The sequence below is a fragment of the Triturus cristatus genome, chromosome 3_2 (assembly GCF_964204655.1).
Source record: "Triturus cristatus chromosome 3_2, aTriCri1.1, whole genome shotgun sequence".
NCBI classification, from domain to species: Eukaryota; Metazoa; Chordata; class Amphibia; order Caudata; family Salamandridae; genus Triturus; species Triturus cristatus.
In genome coordinates, this window is record NC_140584.1 from 655881034 (window position 1) to 655901681 (window position 20648).

At 46.4% G+C, this 20648-nt stretch overlaps 1 protein-coding gene and 1 long non-coding RNA gene across 17 annotated transcripts in view; one reads left to right on the forward strand and one right to left on the reverse strand.

Moving 5' to 3' along the window:
- The window catches only part of MAP2 (microtubule associated protein 2), a 1132493-nt gene that overhangs the window by 123744 nt on the left and 988101 nt on the right, over window positions 1-20648 (reverse strand). For all 16 annotated transcript variants that reach the window (XM_085648606.1, XM_085648602.1, XM_085648605.1 and 13 more), the window contains one exon: window positions 18769-18916. In XM_085648606.1, the coding sequence (XP_085504732.1) occupies window positions 18769-18916 (148 nt within the window). The remainder of the gene's footprint in view (window positions 1-18768; window positions 18917-20648) is intronic.
- Window positions 1-20648, forward strand: part of LOC146857899 (uncharacterized) — a 278408-nt gene that overhangs the window by 116836 nt on the left and 140924 nt on the right. The window lies entirely within an intron of this gene.

The following is a 20648-nucleotide window of genomic DNA, read 5'->3' on the forward strand; positions in this document are numbered from 1 at the left end:
TTATAAATGTTCATGGTTGTGGAAATTGTCTCTTGCAGCACATCATATCCCCATGGTCAGTGTGTCCATTTGGAATCACTGGTATTCTCCAGGACATCAGAATGTTATGAATGGGGGTGGGATGTGGAGAGAAGATATTCTTCTTTTCTTTCTGTCCCCTCTGTTTATCTCCCTAAGGGGAGTTTACGAGGCAAGAAGGGCAGATCAAAATACCCCAGGCAGGGTGAGGGGTCCACATAGGAAGCAGCCAGCGTCCATGCAGACAGTATATCCTCAGATAAGCAATTCAGTGGTTGTGAGACAGTCCAACGTAGGTGGACACACCCATATGATCACCTCGCCTACTGATGCAATCAGCTTGTGAATCCCAGTACCCTCCGCTGCCAGGAGCAGCAATCTGCTTCGTCAGACCAACACTAAGATTGAGGACGAATGGCCAACATCTGCAGCATTTAGGGCTTAGGAGTGGCAGCTTCTACACTGCTTTAGAAGAGACAAAAATCCCCTAACCCAATCTTCGCCTCGAGCTCTCACACAGAGACATCCTTTCCTGAGCTCAGCAAGACCCACCCTTTTATATATTAACGTGCAATTGTTTTGTCTACTTTGACTATTATGACACTTATGAATTTATGCTATTCCTTTTTACACAATGTTCTGAATATGTATTGTTTGCCGGAGTGCCCAATCTGTGCAATTCATGTGTAACTTAGCTGTAGTGTTTCTTTTTGATACATATACAGGCACTTTAGTTATAATAATTATTTTTGACTTCTTTATACCTATGGTATTTTTATAGTTTTTAGTAATAATAATAAAAGGGATCTTATCATGCGCAAACATAGCCCAATGGGGGTCAAGGCGCCTAATTCCAAATCCAGCTCATAACAAAGCCACCTGCAGCTCAACCTGTGTAAGCTCTAGAAAAGCACCACGTTTTTGGGGCCTTTTTAAACAGCGCTAGAGAGGGTAAGGTCTTCATCTCCATCGGCAAGATGTTCCAGAGTTGTGGAGCAACGACTGAAAAAGCCCTAGCTCCCCATCTGGTGAGCTTAAAACGAGGGACAACAAGTTGGAATAGTCCCGAAGAGCGCAAACACCTTGTGGGGTGGTAACGGGTAAGCAGGGAGCTGATAGCGCCTTTAGATCCGTCCTCGAGTGCTCTATAGGTCAGACACAGAATTTTGAAATAAATTCTGTGCTGAATAGGCAGCCAATGGAGGTCTCTCCTCGCAGCAGTAGCAGAAGAGGCCCTGGAAAGATCCAGGACAAAACGTGCAGCAGCGTTCTGCACGATTTGCAGTCGATGTATGAGGCCCTTGTTGGATTCCATGTAGAGAGAGTTGCAATAGTCCAACCTGGAACCAACAAGGGCGACTGCAATCTGCTTGCGTGCTTGAAGAGACAGATAGCTGCGAATTCTGTTGAGCGTCCTGATCACGCCCCACCAGTGGTGTTATTGTGGTTATGTGTAATGTGGCATGACTTATTTCTCAAATTTGAAACTGGAATATGTTGAGCCATTGGAGATTTCAGAAATGTTACTGAGCATATCTGTGTGCATCCTGTTTTGCTTGCAAATATCATTATTATTAGTATTGCATTCTTGTATAGCACGTAGCTACCAGTGGGGGTTTCCCTGCGCATAGGTGGCAGGATAAAGAGCTCAAGGAGTGATGCTAGAATTAAACAGGTTTTAGGCTGATTTAATGAAAATGTATTTCTAAAGATCACGGATCCCAAGGTTGCCTTGATGTGCTATGATCCAAGAGCAGGATCAAGCAATATCTTGTTAAAGTCAAGGTGGTTGGTCTTTAGAATAAAGCCACAGGAAAGACAGCTAAATAGCTTGGGTGCCAAACCGGAAAGGATCAGTCAACCAAACAGGAAGGACTACAGGGTGCATAGATGTTTGGATTCAGGTTGAAAGAAATCATACAGGCCATTGAAAAAGGTAAGAAAGGATGAACCAGAGGGATGAAAGCAATGGTGAGCCATAGCCAATGGAATGTGCTACATCCGGCAGTAACTTAGTCAAGTCTTTTCTGACCACAGCCTAGTCTAACCACAAAGTTTTGAAATCTTTTTTGTAGTACTGCAGAGAAGGCACATTAAGGAGAATTGGCATAGCCTGTTTTGAGGAGATGTAACTAGTGGAAGCAGAAGGAAGGAAATAACAGAATTAATATGGGCAGTATGTGTACGTTCATTGTTACATTTGTATTTCTATAAGGGGACATTTAGAGTTTGGTAGCAGGGGAGCACTACTGTAAATTGGCAGCGCTCTTGTCCCATCATGCTCCCGGTTCCCCCCTCCTATTCAGACGTTGGGATACCAGCAGGTTTCCATCAGTGGTGCATAAGCTGGATTTAATGATTGAAACCATTAACCTAGCGGCCCATTCACAACTGGGACATCTGATCACAGGGATGATAGCCCTGCTCTATTTATGATGGGCGACAACCACTAAATTTTCCTGCCTAGGAACTCCATGTAAGTCATGGTGGTCCTGGGCAGGGAAATTGCTCAATGGCTCCCAGTCGTATGGAAAAATCTCTTAAATGTAATACATTACAGCTTTATTGGTAGACACAAACATGGATTTCGGTTTTGGGAGAGGAAAGAGACAATCTAGTGTTTAAACAATATTTATTGAAAATGTGAATGGACAAGTATTGAAACAAATAACATTTTGCAGAGGACAGTGTTAGACTTGGCCCTCTATGCATGATCATCCGCAAACTTGTTGCCTTAAACCTTCCTTCAGAACGAACCAGTTTTTTTTTACTTTTAGGACTCTGCAAACTTGAAGCACTGCTAACCAGTGCTAAAGTACTTGCGTTCACTCCCTAAAACATGGTAATATTGGCTTACATCCAATTGGCACATTTAATTTACTTATAAGTCCCTAGTAAGGGGCCCTGGGTACACTACATGTACCCAGGGCCTGTAAATTAAATGCTACTGTTGGGTCTGCAGCACTAACTTTGACACCCACTTATGTAGTCTATCAAATGTTTCTGGCCTATCATTGCAGCTTGTGTGTCTAGTTTTAAACTATCATTTCGATTTGGCAAAATTAACCTTTTGTCAGGCTCAAACCTTCCTTTTTTTTGATAAACAAGTTTTTATTGTTTTCAGCATTACAACAACAGAAACTGTCGGGCCCTCCAAATCTTCACCACACAGTAATACAGGAAAAAACGCATCACATTCCCACCCTCCCCTAAAAACTTCCCCCCCTCTCCCAACCCACCCTGCTAAGGTATGTTGCCCAGCCACTTCCCCCACACCTTCCGGTATTTCTTGGGACAGCCACGTGCCTGATAGAGAGTCCGCTCCTGCGCCGCACACCAGTCCACCCCGGCGCCCCATTTAGCTATGGTTGGCGGCTGTGGTTGCTTCCACGCCGCTGCAATGTCCCGTTTAGCCACCATCAAGGCCGTCATGAGGAACAGCTGTTCCGGGCGCGTGCCATCCAAACCATCCGTGATGCCCAATAGGGAGTGTCTAGGCTCATGCGGCACCTCCCACCCCAGGACCTCAGTAAGCTCGGACTCAATGCCCCTCCAGAACCCCTCCAGCTCCGGGCAAGACCACACCATATGAAGGAAGTCGGCCGGCTCGGAGCCACAGCGGGGGCAAGCCGCGTCCCCGGAGAGGCCCGCGCCGAGGAGGCGGGCCGGCGTGAGATAAGCAGTATGTAGGTAATAAATTTGGACAAGTCTGAGCCTAGCGGAGGCCGTCACCAAGCGGGGGGCCACAAACCTTCCTTTTTAATACAATTAAGGCCCTAAACTGCCCTTAGGGCGGGGTGCAGTGTATTTAAAAAAGTAAGACATGTATTTTTAAAATTTTCACTTTTACATGTCCTGTTAGTGAAAAACTCTTATATTTGTTTTTCACTACTGCAATGCCAAGCTCTCCCATAGGATAAAATGTGATTACTTTAGTACATTTATTAAGTTGTAACTTTCAAGTGGGAGCAGGTAGGAATGATGAGTTTGGTGTCTAAAGAATTGTAATTTAAAACTCTCTTTAATGATAGTCTATTGATCTTTGAGTCACATTCTGACAATGCCACTTTTAGAAAGTTGGCTTTTTCTTTCCCTAACCTTTTGGTGCTTGCTGCCTGTATCCTGGGCCACATGACTAGGTGTAGGCGGCAGTTGGTCTTTATTTGTTGCTCTCAGGCAGTGAGACATATTCCCATATACCTACAGCCGCAAGTGGTCTCGTGATGGTTAAATTGTCTTCCAGCACCGGTGATAGACATCTGCTAACCCCACCCAGAAGATTTGTATCTCAGGGCAGTCCTGCAGTGTGTGCACCAGAGTACGGCTTTGAATAGTTTTGCAAACATTTCTCATTATCCATTCCGCTCATATGGAGAAGACGGTGGTCCATGAAATATGCCCAGTGCAGTATCTTCAGTTGCACCAGTCTGAGCCCAGTCCTAATGGGTATCTTCTGGGGGTAGGAGAGTGCCACTCCCCAGTCTTCGTCCAACTACCTTCCCTGGTCAGCCTCCTACCTGTCTCTCCGACAAGTATCATAATCAGCCCCTAAGTGTTGTTTTCTCCAGGGTACCATTTCATCAGTACTGGGGGTATCTGGAACCCCAAACCAGCCCACTCTGTCTATGATTTGCTAACGGATAGAGACTAAGTCTGGACGATGAACTCCGCTCCGGTCGCAGAGTTTACGTAGTTTTCCACACTCCGCTTCGCGTTGCGGAGCAGAGTTTTTTCCTTGCACGCATTTGTCAATGTCAAGTTTGTGAACGCGAGCGTGGAAAATCCACCTCCCGGGGATATTTTTCCTCGTTCGTGATCGTCAACTTCAAGTTGGTGAGGCGAGTATGGAAAATCAACCTCCCGCCGAGATTTCTCAACGGGGGTGGTCAGAGTTCTCATAGTGAGTTGTCGCGTATGCTCGCGACCGCTCGCGTTGAGAAACCGTCCGTTCGCGTTGAGTAAAGCTGCTGCTCGAGTAAAAAGTCACTTGAGCGGCAGAAAGGAAGCAGCGTCCGCTTGTGCTGTGCATGGTGCCATTTGCGATGATTGCGCAGTGCGGACAAGCACCTGGCACTGAAAATCACGCCGAACTGGCATTTATCTAATGCACTCTGCTGCTCGCGGAGCTTTGCGTAGTGCGGCGGTGTTATTTTTGCACTTCGCGGAGTTCAGCATAGTGGAACACTGCAAACTATGCCCAGGCTTAATAGAGACCAAGGACTCCAAATCCATATCAGAGCTGCTGTTGGCTCCAACTTTGCATTCGGATATTCTTCTTTTGACAGCAAATTAAAGAAAAATAATATCAAAAGTAACAAAAAGAAAGGTTCAGCTTAGTTAGTTTGATATCAGTACATTACAGTAAAAATCTGCCTTTGTTTCTTATGTAGTGGTACTGCCGGCATTACCTAAACATCCACAACACTGAAGTATAATGAATCCTGGTTATAAACAGTGCTTCCTGGCCAATTATTCAGTACCCATAGGAGGGAATTGTATATTTCGTCTTTGCAATTCTTTGATTTAAAATTCTTCAATTGGTCCTTTCTTTCAGAACCAGTCTATCAATAAAAGAATACTACTACTCGTCAGTCTCTTTGTTACTTAAATTACTATGCCCGGCAAGAAAGAACTTTGTAACATCTGGAGTGTCTTTCTTGATCAAGACCATTCCAGGTCAAAACGCGTCACGGAGGATTTATGCCATTAATAAATCCCCTTGTTGTTTGTTGAATCGTTTCCTGCATTATTGGCCTGAGAGTGCGTTAATTGGATTTTTGTATTGGATATATATATATATATATATATGCATACATATATATATATATATATATCCAAGCTTAACTGCTCCTGCCACTTCCGATTCCCACACAGCGGCGGTACGGCGAAGAAGGAGGCACAGACCCCACAGAACTTCAGGCAAAGTCTAGTTTATTTAGACTCAGCACAACGCGTTTCGGGCTGAAAAGCCCTTGTTCACGTGCCATATATATATATATATATATATACACACAAATATATATGCATATATATATATATCTATGTATATATATATTTATGTGTGTGTGTGTATGTATGAATGTATATTTGCAAGAAGAAAATCCACAAAAACCAATACGAAGCATTCCGTGGCAATTCATCGTTCGTTGAAGGAGCCTTTGTCAAGTATTTGGTATATGTGGTTTCTATAAATATATATTTCTATATAGTATTAAAAATTAGTGGAACATTTTTACTTTGGGCCCGATTCACAGAACTAACTTAAGAAAAAATCCTAAACTTACTACCATCTTGGTATTCACAGAAGGCACTTACTCATTTTCGTATTCACAGAAGGCACTTACTCATTTCGGTATTCACAGAAGTTAAGAGTCCTAACTTTAGAACTCCTAAATGCCTTCTGTGAATACCGAAAGTCTTAAAGTTAGGATTTTCTCAGTTTAGGAGTAGTAAAGTTAGGACTCCTAACTTTAGGACTCCTAAATGCCTTCTGTGAATACCAAAAGTCTTAAAGTTAGGATTTTTCTCAGTTTAGGAGTAGTAAAGTTAGGACTCCTAACTTTACTACTCCTAAACTGAGAAAAATCCTAACTTTAAGACTTTCGGTATTCACAGAAGGCATTTAGGAGTCCTAAAGTTAGGACTTCTAACTTCTGTGAATACCGAAATGAGTAAGTGCCTTCTGTGAATTCCAAAATCGTAGTAAGTTTAGGATTTTCTCTTAAGTTAGTTCCACGAATCGGGCCCTTTATGTTAAATTATTTTAATATATTAACTGTTTCTACTTTAAACAGTTTATATATTGGAAAATCAACATTTTTGCATGATGTTGAACGTTATTACTGCCCACGATATTTTTTTCCGATATTTTTGTCATTTGCATTATAAGTAGGAACACAATATTGTAGTAAACGATATTGTTCATGATATTGTGCCTTTGAGGAGGGTTCACTGTCATGTGACCCTAAGTAATTTTGTTTTGGTACTGGCCAGGTCTGACAAGACGGGTTTGACTTGATTATGAATGTAATTCTGGTGGTGGAAAGTGGGCCTCAAGGTTTCTTTTTGATTCCATATGTGAGAAATGCAAATAATCGCCATTAGAAATCCACATGCACATCTCAACCACCTCCACTTTTCCTAAACATTTTAAAACTATCATATCCTGGTTTCATAATTTGCTTTCTGATACTTTAATGTGTGATTTTTTGTAAATGTGCAATTACACATCCTAAAATGCAACTTAAGCTGAATTGACAGAACTATACTGAAATGTGGCTTACAACACTCTCTTTTCACATTTGTGGTTATATTCATCATAGCACTGGTGTACTCATATTCTTTTGCCAACATTTGCTTACACATTTTTGAAGCCTGTTTCTGTTTTTGGTTTAAAAAAACATATGGTGACCCTAGATAGGTACACCATGGCAATAGTATGCATCAAGTAAGTCTAGGCATGACAACTGTTGCTGGTCTATATTGGTGTAGCCTAGCACATTAGCACAGATAACCTACAGTCTAGTAAGGAATTTTTTCATGTCGGAAAGAAGCTGATAGGGTCAAGTATTGCTTCAGGACAAAAGTTTTCAACAATGGAAGCTGCAGATACTACTCCGGTATGATCCTGCCACTTCCCGCAACCATTTCTAGGGCTTGCCTAGGCAACGCTTGAGTTGTCTCTTTAACATGCTGTATTCTGGTATGGCCTTGAAGCTCCGCCCATTTTCCACCCGTCATTTCAATTGGCTCCTGTTACTGAACGTTGTAAAGGGTGGCTTTTGATTCGTGAATAGGCTTAGTAGTCCCTCCTTAGTACCTCCTTTTCACATTTGGTAAACTCCCATGAGGATTGCCCCTGTAGCATGTGTTGTTACTCAGTACATTTTATTTACAGTCTGTGAGCACTCTTTTCTTAAATGACTTTCTCCTATTGCATGCACTACACGCTGACAGCAACTTGCAACCGCTTGTTTTTTAAACTTCCCTGGCACTGATGGTCGCTCCCTCTCCTCGGGCTGCTTCCTCCTCTTTCCTGCTTTAAATCCTGAGATGTCACTTGACGACCTCTCTCGGCAGGTAATCCTAACAATAATGGATTGGGTTCACCTTGGTCAGAAGGAGTCTGTTGCACTGGCAGCAAGTTATGTAGTTAGCCATCACTTGGATTTGCCGTTATGCTGCTGCTCTTCCTGTCACCGGTCTACGGTTATGCCTCTGCCTGCCACTATCCATCTCTTTCCTCGTCTCCCCTTTCATGTGTCTGCCTCTTTTACTGCTGTCTTCGGCTCTTCCTGCGTATCGTCTCACTTTGCTTTTTATCTTCTAATTTCGATTGCTGTTGTGCAGCGCACTGTGGTACCCCTCTAGGGAGCTGAACCATTGCTCAGCGTTAATCAAAAGTACAATGCAGACATTAATCATTATGGGGGATATTCTCAAGAACGTGTGATAATCATCGCAAAATTAGCTTAATGCAACTTTGCACATCGCAGTCTATCGCGGGAAAATAACACCGTGGTAACGTGGTATTCTCAAGCCAGCAGTACAATGCGATAGGCTCACGATAACGCATCAAATGTCCGCGATAAAGTCTACGCGACGCCGCAAAAATGCGAAACACGGACGGAAAAAAAAGCTGCGATGAGGCCAATTGCGATACAAAAATCAGCGAAAACCAGCGACAGACCTGCAATTCCCACGCGTCATGCGGGAAATCCACTATAAAAGCAACAAAAAAAAAGGGAGACAAAAAGAAACTGCGTAGCACCATGGATGCACCCGGACCGAGTGCAGAGGCCAATGCGAACCCCAAAAGCTCCACAGACCAACAGCAAGGAACCTTTTGGTCGGAGAAGGCCAAGAAGAAGAGGAAGAGGCAGACAGGGTGCAGTCCGCAGGAAAACAAGATCAGTGTCACGGAGGTGACAGAACACTACCATCCACTGAACATCAATATGACAAACGTGAATGCAGTCGGAGTGTCGAGGAGGTCTATGGAGGAGGACAAGAGGCGCTGGCATGATGTGAAAAGCAAAACCAAGCACGAACCCGCTGCCAACAGGAAGGCAGCAACGGTGACAGGAGGTGGGAGTCCTGCGCCACAGGAGGAACTGGAGGGAATGGAGGCCACAGTCATCAGTGTGGAGACGGCGCAAGGAGTTGGGAGTCTGGACACAGCTCGATAGGACCTGACACAACATCAACAGGGTGAGTAACTACCAGAGCCTGGGGGGACGTGGGGAGATGGGTTCTATGGCACACATGCACAACGATGTGTAGCACACTGCACACCCAAAATGACTCTGGATTAAGTCCCTGATCCCCTGGCACACTGCAGCACACACACATAGCAATAACAGCACATTTACGACAATGTGCTATAAAGTGCAACACCGACACTGCAGAACAGAGGACACAACTGGGTCCACTCATGCGCAGAAACAGGCCAATCACATCTAACTAGGCAGGAAACTGTGAGATGGAAATGTACGTGTACAACCTCACATCCGTCATGTAGTCTAAATGTCCACTGTCCCGCATCAAATATTCAGCACCTCCCAAACAGTCACGATGTACATTGTCATACAGTCTGCATGTACACTAGAACAATGCGCCAACATACATGTCAACATAATGTCAACATGCATCTCCCCTTCACATTGCAGAGGGACAAACAACACCTCCAGCAGAGCAGGCCAGACTACTCATCAGTGATGCTGGAGAGGACCACCACGCCTTTGACACCGACGCCCTACAACAGCCCATGGACATCTTAGGCAACCCACCCCCAGGAGCAGGGCAGCCAAGCTACATAGAGGAGACCCCAGCCCCTGCACAGACCACACAGCAGGAAGCACCCGCCACCACGTCTGGCTCCCCACACTTCACCTAGGCACACATCGCATTCCAATGCCAGGTGTCAGAATGCCAAAAGAGAGTTGCCGAACAGGTGCGGGTGGGGTCAGAGCTCATGGAAGCCGAACTAGATCACATATGTGGGTGTTCAAGTCCCATCAGGGACCACCTACACCCCACATAGGAGACCCACACCGCGACAGAGACACATGCATTTACACATTTCCTGTAATGAACCACGCCCAGAGCCCCGGAATCATCATTCACACCCCCACGCTGGACCTCCGTACGACGCCCGGTCCACTCCTCTTACGTATTGAATGGGTGACGACAAAGCTACATGTCCAAGGTCTTACCCGCTGCCAGCTGTGACATGGTTGCATCCGCTGTACACAGCATAATTTAATGTTGTAGGCCCCGGGGCCCTCATGCATACATCATGACCACACGGACACACGCAGTTTGTGGAACTGGCTACGGGCACGTGCGCCGGCCCTTTTATTGGCAGGGTCACATGTACAGTGAAGCCTGTGCTGGATGTGTGTGGAGTGGTTGGTGCTGGCAATAACTTGAACAGTGAACACTATCAAAATGGAAACAGAAAACACCAGCGATACACAGACAACTGCGGAGCAGCATGGTGGTAGCCGGAGCAAGTACAGATGTCTCCCAATATGCAAACAGAAGTGTCGTGAGTTGCAGTGCACTGAGGTTGGGGCACTAGAGCTGAGCGTGCTCATGTGAAGAAAATGTCTAGGATTGTGTCCCTTCGGGATATTCTCGATGCAGCTGCAGTGGGGTGTGTTACACCTGCATCATATTCCTCATCATCGTCCCAGGTCTCCTACAATGCCTGAGGTGACATTGCTGCGCGAGCTCTCCACAGGACACAACTCATTCAGAAATGGTCCATGAGTCGTGGTGCACTGAGTTAGTGGCACCTGGAGTGCTGAGCAGGGTAAAAGGCAGATGATGACATCCACAACAGGTGTAAGCAACTCTGTCAGTCTGCCAATATGGCTGTTTCGACTCTGGCAGTAGGCATTTGGAGGTGGTTCTGGCGGTGGTGGCGTGTGCCTCCTGTGGTGATGCGATGTCCGGGCTGTTCAGAACTCGATTTGATGTGTGAGCCCTGGTGGACCGCAGTTGAGGCCGGAGGCAGCAGACAGCGCAGGGCCACAGACACATGGCGTTGATGACCCCAAGGCCATCGTCTCAGAGGCCATGCAATATCTCACCAGACAGAGTCCCTGACTTGAGCTGCACAGTTAGTGGCCCTGGATGCACTGCGGCCGGCACAGGCACACCGCCACAGAACGGTGATTTGCAGTGCACTGAGGTAGGGCCACGCGGAATGAGCGGGTCGATGTTGAAGGTGAATGTGGCAGAGGGTTGCGGGGGACAGTGGAAGGTGTCCTCCAGGGTATGATGCAGAGGGCAGAAGCCATCCGGAAGCGGAAAATTGAGGAGTGGAATGCTACAGCCTCGTTTTTGCCAAAAAATCAGTATCATCGACATGATGATGAAGACAACCCCCAGTCCATAGACTCAGTCGCCACCAAAGTTCAACCAGAAAGTGTCCATGGCTGTCGGGGAACAGACATAGTGGCACCGGAGCTGAAGGGGTATGCAGTCTGCGATGAGGCCAGTACAATGATATAAAAGCTGCCATAAATAAATCAAGACTGAGTTCCCAATGTGTGACATACTCGACTGCAGTGTAGGCCCGAGGCAGCAGTCTGCAGGGGCCCACAGCCACGTGTCGTTGGCTCGTGATGCACAGAGATAGTGACACCAGAGCAGTTGTTGGCAGTATTCGATCAGCTCCGTAACGAGGATCCTTTTTTTCTCTGGACTGCAGCACGTCTTCCTCTTACTCTTCTCCATGCGTTCAATGATATGAACTCTGCCATACACAAATGAAGACTCAGTTCCAACTGTGTGACCTACACGACCGCAGTGTAGTCCGAAGGCAGTAGTCAGCATGGGACCACAGACAGGTATCGTTCGGATGCTAGGCACGGAGTTGGTGGCACCACATCGAAGGGAGTACAGTGACATAAAATCTACCATAAAGTGTGTACTCTGCCATTGCATAATCAAGACTCAGTTCCACATGTGTGACCGACTTGGCAGCTGTTTAGGCCGGTAGAGTATGTCAACGAGAAAGGAGTACTGCGGGCCTGTGTCGTGGAGGTCGTGATGGTCTGAGGAGGCTGCTAAGCTTGCGGGCCTCGGGCTTGGGGCTTGCGCCGGCACATGGTGGGCCCTCCTTGACACACGCCAGTGTCGGCAGGTGAGCAGTGAGGCCTGTGTGCACGGGAGCAGGCAAGACGGGTTCGGGGACAAGCAGGCCGGGGTGCAGCAGGCACACAGGATCGCAGGCAGCACCGCTCACGACGACGGCATCGGCCTCGTGGTGGGCTGGGAGGCGCCGCCCTGGCAGAGACGTTGGGCATTCCAGAAGAGAACCACGCCCAGAGTTACGTGCTTTTTATTCACAACCCTACGCTGGCCTGGCGTACGCCAGGCCGGCCCACTCCGCTCACGTTTACAGGGGGACGACGTCACAAGCTACATTTCCGGGATCTTCCCCACAGGCTGGGGTGACATGGCTGTGTCCACTGCCCACTACACTCTATACACCAGCAGTGCATGTGGACATGGATATGTCTGTGGTCTGCATACTGCAGTCTGCAGTCTGTCCAGCACATCTCCGCCACACTTGGCATTGTGTCTCTTCTCATTCATGGGTCACTGGCCTCCTTCGCACATGCCTGGTTCCCACCTCTCCCCACATTCCGCTATTGTGTGGCTGAGGTGCCATGCCATTGATGGCTCATGTACATGGCTAGCCCAGGTTGCCACAGTAAGTTATGCTGTTGTGTCTGGTGGGTGGGCATGTTTTTTGTCATGTTGAATGTGAGTCTGTGACGTGTGAATTCCCAGAGTTGTGAGTTGCATGATTGTGGAGTTGGGGGGTGTGGTGTGTTCATTTGGTACTTGCCAACGAGCAGTGCATTTCCATGGGTGCCATCCTGTTAGTGCTGGTTGATGATGGACAGTCGGTAGAAGTAGGAATCATGCACACTGCCTGGGTAGTTGGTGACGACATTGGTGGCAATTCCCAGGTGGTCCACTGTTGCCTGCACATTGACGGAATGCGTGTGCTTTCTGTTGAGGTAATTGTATGCAGTGTCACCAGGGGGCACAAGTAGGACATGTGTGCAGTCAATTGCCCCCTAACACGTATGGGAAGCCAGCTATGGCATAGACGCCTTGCTTGGTCTCCAGCTGTTTCTGCGCAGTGTGGGGGGAGTATAGGCACTGGGGTACCAAGCTGATGATGGCATCCAAGACAGTTGTGAGGAACTTTGATAGGGCTGGCTGTGATACTCCTCTGACTCTGGCGGTTGTTGGTTGGAAGATCCCAGAGGCCAACATGTGCAGCACAGCCAGCAGCTTTGTCTGCGGAGGGATGTTGGTTGTCCGCTGTGTTGGTACCGTCAGCCTGTGGGCAATGGTGGTCAGGATGCGTAGGATGGTTTTCCTTTTGAGCCTGTAGTGGGCAATGACATTCTCTGGTGTTGGGTCTGTGAGGTTGGTGTGTTTTCTGAAGGTCCGCTGTCTTGGTCTGCGCTGCCTCTGTGGTCGTCCTGGAGGAATGGGGGGGGGGGTGTAGTCCGGGGTGTGGTGGCAGTGGGTGTTGTGGCCCTGTTGGGGCTCCAAGCTGCATGATCAGTGGCTTCATGGCATCTGTTGGTCTTCAGGTGTGCCTGTGGTCTGGGCTCCCTTTTCTGGTGCCGGTTGTCATCTGACTTTGCACCAGGTTAGAGCAGGTGTTAATTTCCTGCTGCTGACGGGCCTTATCGCATGTTTTGTGATCTCATCGACGATCTGGCTGGTTGTTGAGAATGTTGAGGTGTGGTGTTGTAGCAGGTTTTTGCTCTGGAACGCCTACTCTACATCTCATTAGCGACAGTTGCTGGTCTCATCTGTGGCGATGTTTTTTGCGGATGCTATCACCGGAAAACTGGTGAGATCGGCTGTTTGCACCAGCTTGTGAATGAGGCGATAAATTTATCGCGACTTTGGCTGCGATAAAGTGCTGATAACTCGGTGATAGGTACTTGAGAATATGCCCCTATATTTCTTCAGGCTTTACTCCCTCCGTAAAGCTACAAGTCACCCATATGTATAATAGTGAAGAAAAAAAAGTAGAGGGTAAATAGCCTTTAAATTGAGGCCTAGTTTTGAGGGCACAGCGTCATAGTGTGCCGAGTCTCATTAAACATCACATCTAGGCATAGGCTTCCTGCAAAATATGTCACCCAACAGGCAGCTCTTGACCTGGAGCTTTTGCAAAAATCATGCTGACTGCAGTCGGTTCAACCTGTGAGATGTGAGAGCATGAGGATGCTCTAAAATTATAGGCTGCGTTCGTTGACATTGGCCTTGCATGCCGGCCAGGGGATATTTGTATTAGCTCGTTAAAACACTGCCACATATATGTGCCATTTAAGTTAATTTTGTTGGACACCAAGTGCGGGTAAAATTCTCAACGCATTGACATACTACTGCTACAAGGAAAATTGACTGGTTCCCAAAGAGGGGTGTGAGTGCAATTAGTTTGTAAAGGATAGTTACCAATTGACCATATACTGTCCAGGGTTGACCAGTTGTGTGTCTGTCACGGCATCTATGTTTATCTGTTCCTTATGACTGGTTTGTTTCGTTTTAGCCTGATAATCCGAGAAGCACAATTAATTCACAGTATAATTCATAAAACCGCTACAAGGGTCAAACGTTTTTTAGAGTGTTTCATTCAAGCAATATAAATAAACATTTAGGAATTTTGGTTTCCCGAAATGGTCCCCCAAGGTGACAATAATATTTTTCTGTAACAATGTTTTACAATTAAACCACAGTTACATTAAGGGGCGGAAGACAGATGGCCTACATTTGAGGTTTACCACTGTGGTATAATATAATTGTGCAGATGTTTCCATCCTCATTTATCAATTTGTTAGATTGAGCCCAATATTCCTGGTACATAGCAAACACGCAGCATTGCTCCCACAACAATGCCTTGGGTTCTCATGTGCATATGAATCAGTTAAACATGTTTTAATATTCCCTTTGCTCTTCAATTTGACTGCAGTAAATCTTTAATCCCAACTATAACAAAATATATTTTTGGAATGCATTATGAATTAGGACGTCTGACTTTTGGTTAGGGGTTTATACACAGTGAAATATTGTTAGGTCTCTCCTCAGACCATGCATGTGCTGCTGCTTGAACAAAATGTTGTTTACTTACAGGTGGCTTAAAGCCCACACATTGCATACATTTGAATGGCTTCATCATCGCTCTTATTTGGTTCCTCCCCTTCGGTCAATGCATGCCAGCTTCACTTCCTTTTCTTGTGCGTGTCCCTCCACAGTACTGCTTCCATGCACAGTGTGTGTCCTTCCGCTGCATGCACTTTCGGAAGGACTTTTTCAATTTGTGTTTAACAGCAATCCAGAAGAGTGCATACGTTTGCTTGCCCCATCGCTGTTGCGTGTCATTAGGTCATTTTTGTCGGCTTCTCCGTATCGCTTGCTTGCCGCCCATGTTGCTTCATATAAAAAGACAACCCGCAGCTAACAAGCACCCAGCAGGGGGGGAGTTTGCGAATGTTCGTCACTCTGAACAGATTTTAATAGACCCAGGACACTACTGGGTTTAAAAACAACTCTTCTTTATATTTGCAACTTTGGGACATTTTGTTCGCTATCTGATTCGCTAATGGGAAGCACTTTTATTTTGATGCCCTGGTGTGTTCTCTGCCCCGGTCTGATACTGATTGTGTTTCCTTGTTGAGTGATTTACTGACATTACTATAATGACAATACATCTGTGTGTCTCTGTGCCCCCAATATGTGCTGTTTGCTTTGGTTCGGACCTTCAGAAAAGTTCACCTATTTTACAAGACAAACCTTTTTATTGACCAAGTCATATAGAGCCCGATTCACAGAGGTAAAGTTACCTTTGTACCATTTGTGACTAGTACTGAAAGTCTAATTTTACAACTTTCAGTATTCGCAAAGGCCATTTACGAGTAGTACTGAAAGTCGTAAAGTTAGACTTTTGCCTAACTTTACCTTTGTAAATCGGGCCCTTTGAGCCCAGCCAGGACTGTGTAGATTGAAAGATAATTATGAGCATGCGTGGTGGCCATGAACATTTATTGTAGTATTGTTATCCTTATGACTTGTACCAGCACTCTTGTCAAAAGAAAAGACTATAACAACCCCTTGCCATTTAAAAAAAAAATCAATCCACTTAACCAGTTTTGGACCCCCTTATGGAGTTTACAGCTCCCCGCCTTGTCGTAGTAGCAGGTGAGTCCAGAATGTCTGAAATGCGATAGGCTGTAAATAATCTACTGACTGCAGCCTACCCAAATCTTTTGAATGCAGCAGCAACAGTGGGTGGACTAATGACGAGTGCTACCTTCCTGTATTTCCTGCACTATGTACTGGTCCACCTCTCACCCCCCCCCCCCCCACACTCGTCCCTCTCTTTCTCTTACCCCTCTCTTGCTCTCTCACACACTCTTCCCGCCACTCTCATGTGGTTTCCTTCAGGTCTTTGAGCACAGTTTATTTGCCGTGCCTTTTCAAGGTTTCCAGCCCTCAAACCCACGCTCTTCTCCTCTTCTTCAAGTGTCTGCTGTGTACACAGGCGCTCCTCTTGATGCATCTGTGACCTGCTCTCCCCTTCTTTATCTCTTTCTCACACACTCTTTCTGCTTCTCTATCTGGAGTTCATTCACCAAATAATGCACAAACTACCTACCCCTCTATATCTTCCTTTCTGTCTATTCTGTGAAGTTCTCACCCCTATCTATTCACCATGTCACATCATTCCACTACACAAATACATTCCACGCCACACAGTTCCAACACACACAATTCCACAACAATGACAATACAACACACATAATTCCATTACACACCAAATACATCCACTAAACTTCAAACCAAAGCACATGGGTATAATACATTGTAATTTACAATGCCAGTAGCTCTAACTCCCACAAATGCGAGACTGATTGCATTGCAAATGCTTGTGTAAGTTAGTGTTCCTTAATGTTTGCAGACCTAGAGGTCAACAGTTCTGCGGCAAGCATCAAACTCTGCCAATCTCCATATGTGGCCAAATGTGAGTGTGGGAGGGTTTATTCTATGACATGCAAGATTAGGAGATGGCCCAAGGAGCGACAGTTTTCAGTCCTTGCCTGCCACAGCCAACCAAATGCATTTTACTGACACACCTGCAAATCATGATTTGTTACAGAAAAGCCCAGGTCTGCCATCTGCTGTTACTGCTGACATGATGTCATTCGGTGACCTCGATCACGTGGGAGGTGGTGGTGACGTCATGGTCGACATTTGTGTGATGTTCAATGTAGTGATGCTATTGGACTTTGGGTGATTGTCAATTTGATAACTTGCAGCATTGTGGATGGAAGTACTTCCAAAGCAGTGTCCAGATGTGACAATTATTCCTTCAAAGTTTGTGGGTTCACCACACTAACCCAGGCAGTTACACACACACAGACACATGTTGTGATATAAAATATTGTAGACAAGAGGGCATTATTATGGGAAGTTCTTTACCTTGACATATCGCGAGAGAGAGACAGCTAAACATCAGAAAATAAACATTATGCTAAATATTAGAAACTAAAATGGCCACTATGCAGCATGCTTTATATGACATCCTGACTTGATTACGGCAGCTCACTCTATGTAGGTCTGCCGAATTACCTAACTCAGTGGGGCAGATTTACAAAAAAGTGACGCATCTGTAGAGATACGTCACTTTCCCTGCGCCACCCTGAGAAACCCTTGCACCACCATGGATGTGCCGTATTGTAAATACAGCACTCCATGGCGCAAGGATTGACAGATGCGTCAGAAATTCTGACGCATCTGTTGGGGCAAAAGTCACGCATTGCTGTCGTTGTGCCGCATGCACAACACAACTCCAGCAAAGCATTTTGAGGCCCATTCCCACTATACTGCATGACTCCTTACACCTGCTTCAAGCAGGGGTAAGGTTTTGACGCAGTGGTGTCCTAGAAGTGACGCAGTGAAATCTTGTAGATTTCACTGCGACACATTTATGATGCTTTCCTGCATGGGAACGCCCACCCTGCATACATTATACCTGACGCAGGTATAATGTGATGCAGGGCTTTACAACGTGACGCATCTACCTAGGGATGCGTCACACTGCTCTTTTATAACTCTCTGCTTCGAGCACAGAGCTTTGCACATTTCTGGTCCTAGTGACATCAGGGGCAGACTCTTTCCTTACTCTCTAGTTCGTGTTTGCGCTCTTCTACTGCTAACCTTCTCAAGATCCACCATACTATGCACCGCAGTATGGAATTCCTTGCCTTCTTTCATCTGGTATTTCTGGTGTCAAAAGAGTGGGTTTCTTTGCACCAGCCCATCAGCGACATTTCCTTTCTGCCTCTTTTCAGGAAACACCTGAAAATCTCAATAGACCAGACGCTGATGCCTATTTTCTCTGAGCGCCATGATCTCTTTTTGGGTAGCAGAGCACTTTATAAGACTCTTTCATTCATTCATTCCAAGCAAAACCGGAACCTCCCAAACCCAGTAGCCTTGTAAAAACGACTCTGTGTGCTCTACTTTTGAACTGTTTGTTCAACATGTTCTCTTAACTAAGCTTTCAGCAGCACGAAGGTAAGAGAAATGTTGGGAAATTACAGAGAATTCAGAGTCTCCATTATAAAACAATGAGTTTGGCGACAAACTCCGTGCCTGGCAAACGTGAAGTGCATGTCTAGAATCGGAAACAAACGCACTTACTGGTGGTCCGTCGTGCTGAAGAGGAGACAGAAGTGCTTGTGGTGAAGGAGTTCTCTTCTCGGTCCGAGGGGACCGTTTTCCGTGGAGGGAGGATGGAGGAGGGCCTGGGCAGTGACGATCGCTTCTCTGGACTCTTGCTCGTGCCATCCTAATGCAAAAGGACCAACAACTCAGAACCCTGGTTTGTATTCAAAGAGCATCAACACTTGTGACAAACTGAGAAATCACACTTTCATTTGTGGAGGGATGTTACCAAACAATCCGAATACTTGTGCGCCAGAGAGCTCTTTAGAATTGCCTTTATTTAAAGCGCTCTAATGTCCCGAAGACTAAGGGACAGATTTACAAGCCCCATGCGCCACATTTACGCCGCCGTTGCATCACTTTCATGACGCAGTGGTGGCGTAAACCATACGCCATGTTGCACCTTATTTAGAACGTGACGCATCTAGGGAGATGCGTCACGTTGTAAAGCCCTGCTCCACATGAAACCTGCATTAGGTTTCATGTGGGCGTTCCGGTGCAGGGTGGGTGTTCCGTCGCAGGAACGCCTTGTAAAAGTGACGCAGTGAAATCTACAAGATTTCACGGAGTTACTTTTACGTGCCTGCTGCGTCAAAACCCTGCACCTGCTTGAAGCAGGCGTAAGGAGTGACGCAGCATGTTAGGCATAGGGCGCCCCTGAGCATTACTGGAACCGTGTCGCGCTTGTGACACGACTCCAGCAATGCGCCGCCCTTACGGCACAGGATGCGACACGCATCGCCCTATCCTTGTGCCACGGTGCACCGCACAATAAATGCAACGCATTTGTCGTCAGATCAGTTGACTGGGGGTGAGTGTTTGATTAGCTCAAACGCTCCGTCCATCATCCCCTATGGTATCGCTTTGTTCGCCCTAAGTTGGCAGGGTATGCCCAGACGTGGGTCCCTTGCTCACTTTGCCACTGGTTGCAAGATAGCCTGGCTGATGAGGGTTATGAACCCGAAAACGGTCCCAGGATGCTTGTTTCCGGTCCAGGGAAGACATGGCTTGGCAGTTCGGGCTGGACTGTTCCCATGAGGCACAGGGTCAGACTGATTTGCATATGGCCATGTCTGAACTGGGGTGGCGGAGTGAGCTAAAGAATGATGATGGATTAAACCCAGATCAGTTGACTGGGGGTGAGTGTTTGATTAGCTCAAACGCTCCGTCCATCATCCCCTTTGGTATCACATTTGTGGTGGCGCAGGGAGGGAATTGCGTGTCGCATCTTTTCTGGTGCATCCCTGCTGATTTACAGAGATGCGCCAGAACCTGTAAATCTACCCCTAAGAGAGCAATGTAGTCTGAAGAGCCCAGCTATTCTGCAGTAAAGCCTGTTCTTCCGAAGATTATTTCAAAGAAAGCCTTGTCCTTTTGAAAAGAGACCTGCCCGCCAAAGAGCGCCAGACCCTTCGGTAAAGAGCCACAGGCTTCTGGAGAGATCCCTGCCCTAATAACAATACCGTTCCCCTCTGAAGAGAGGGCTGACTCCCTGTAAGAGACGCCTTTACTTCATGGAGATCTAAGGCCTACATAGCGCTGTACTCTCTTTTGTATTTGTCCTGTTTAAGGGATCGGCATGCAGCATACTTTTACCGTTAAGCTTTAAAAAGCACCCTCATTTTCTGGAATCATGGCAACACCCACACTGCGGCACATGGCAGCGTTCGTGATTTCTTCTGTGGAATGGACATCACAGAGCCATAATGAGCACTCCTGAGAGCACTTCCTTTTATATGCAAGTGGACGAGTAACTAGATGGATGGCAGGATGGATGAATTGTGCAGGCTGAGAGCTGAGGCTTTGAGGTGATGCTGATTCACAAATTGATTCCTAAAGGCCTGCTTGAAACATAT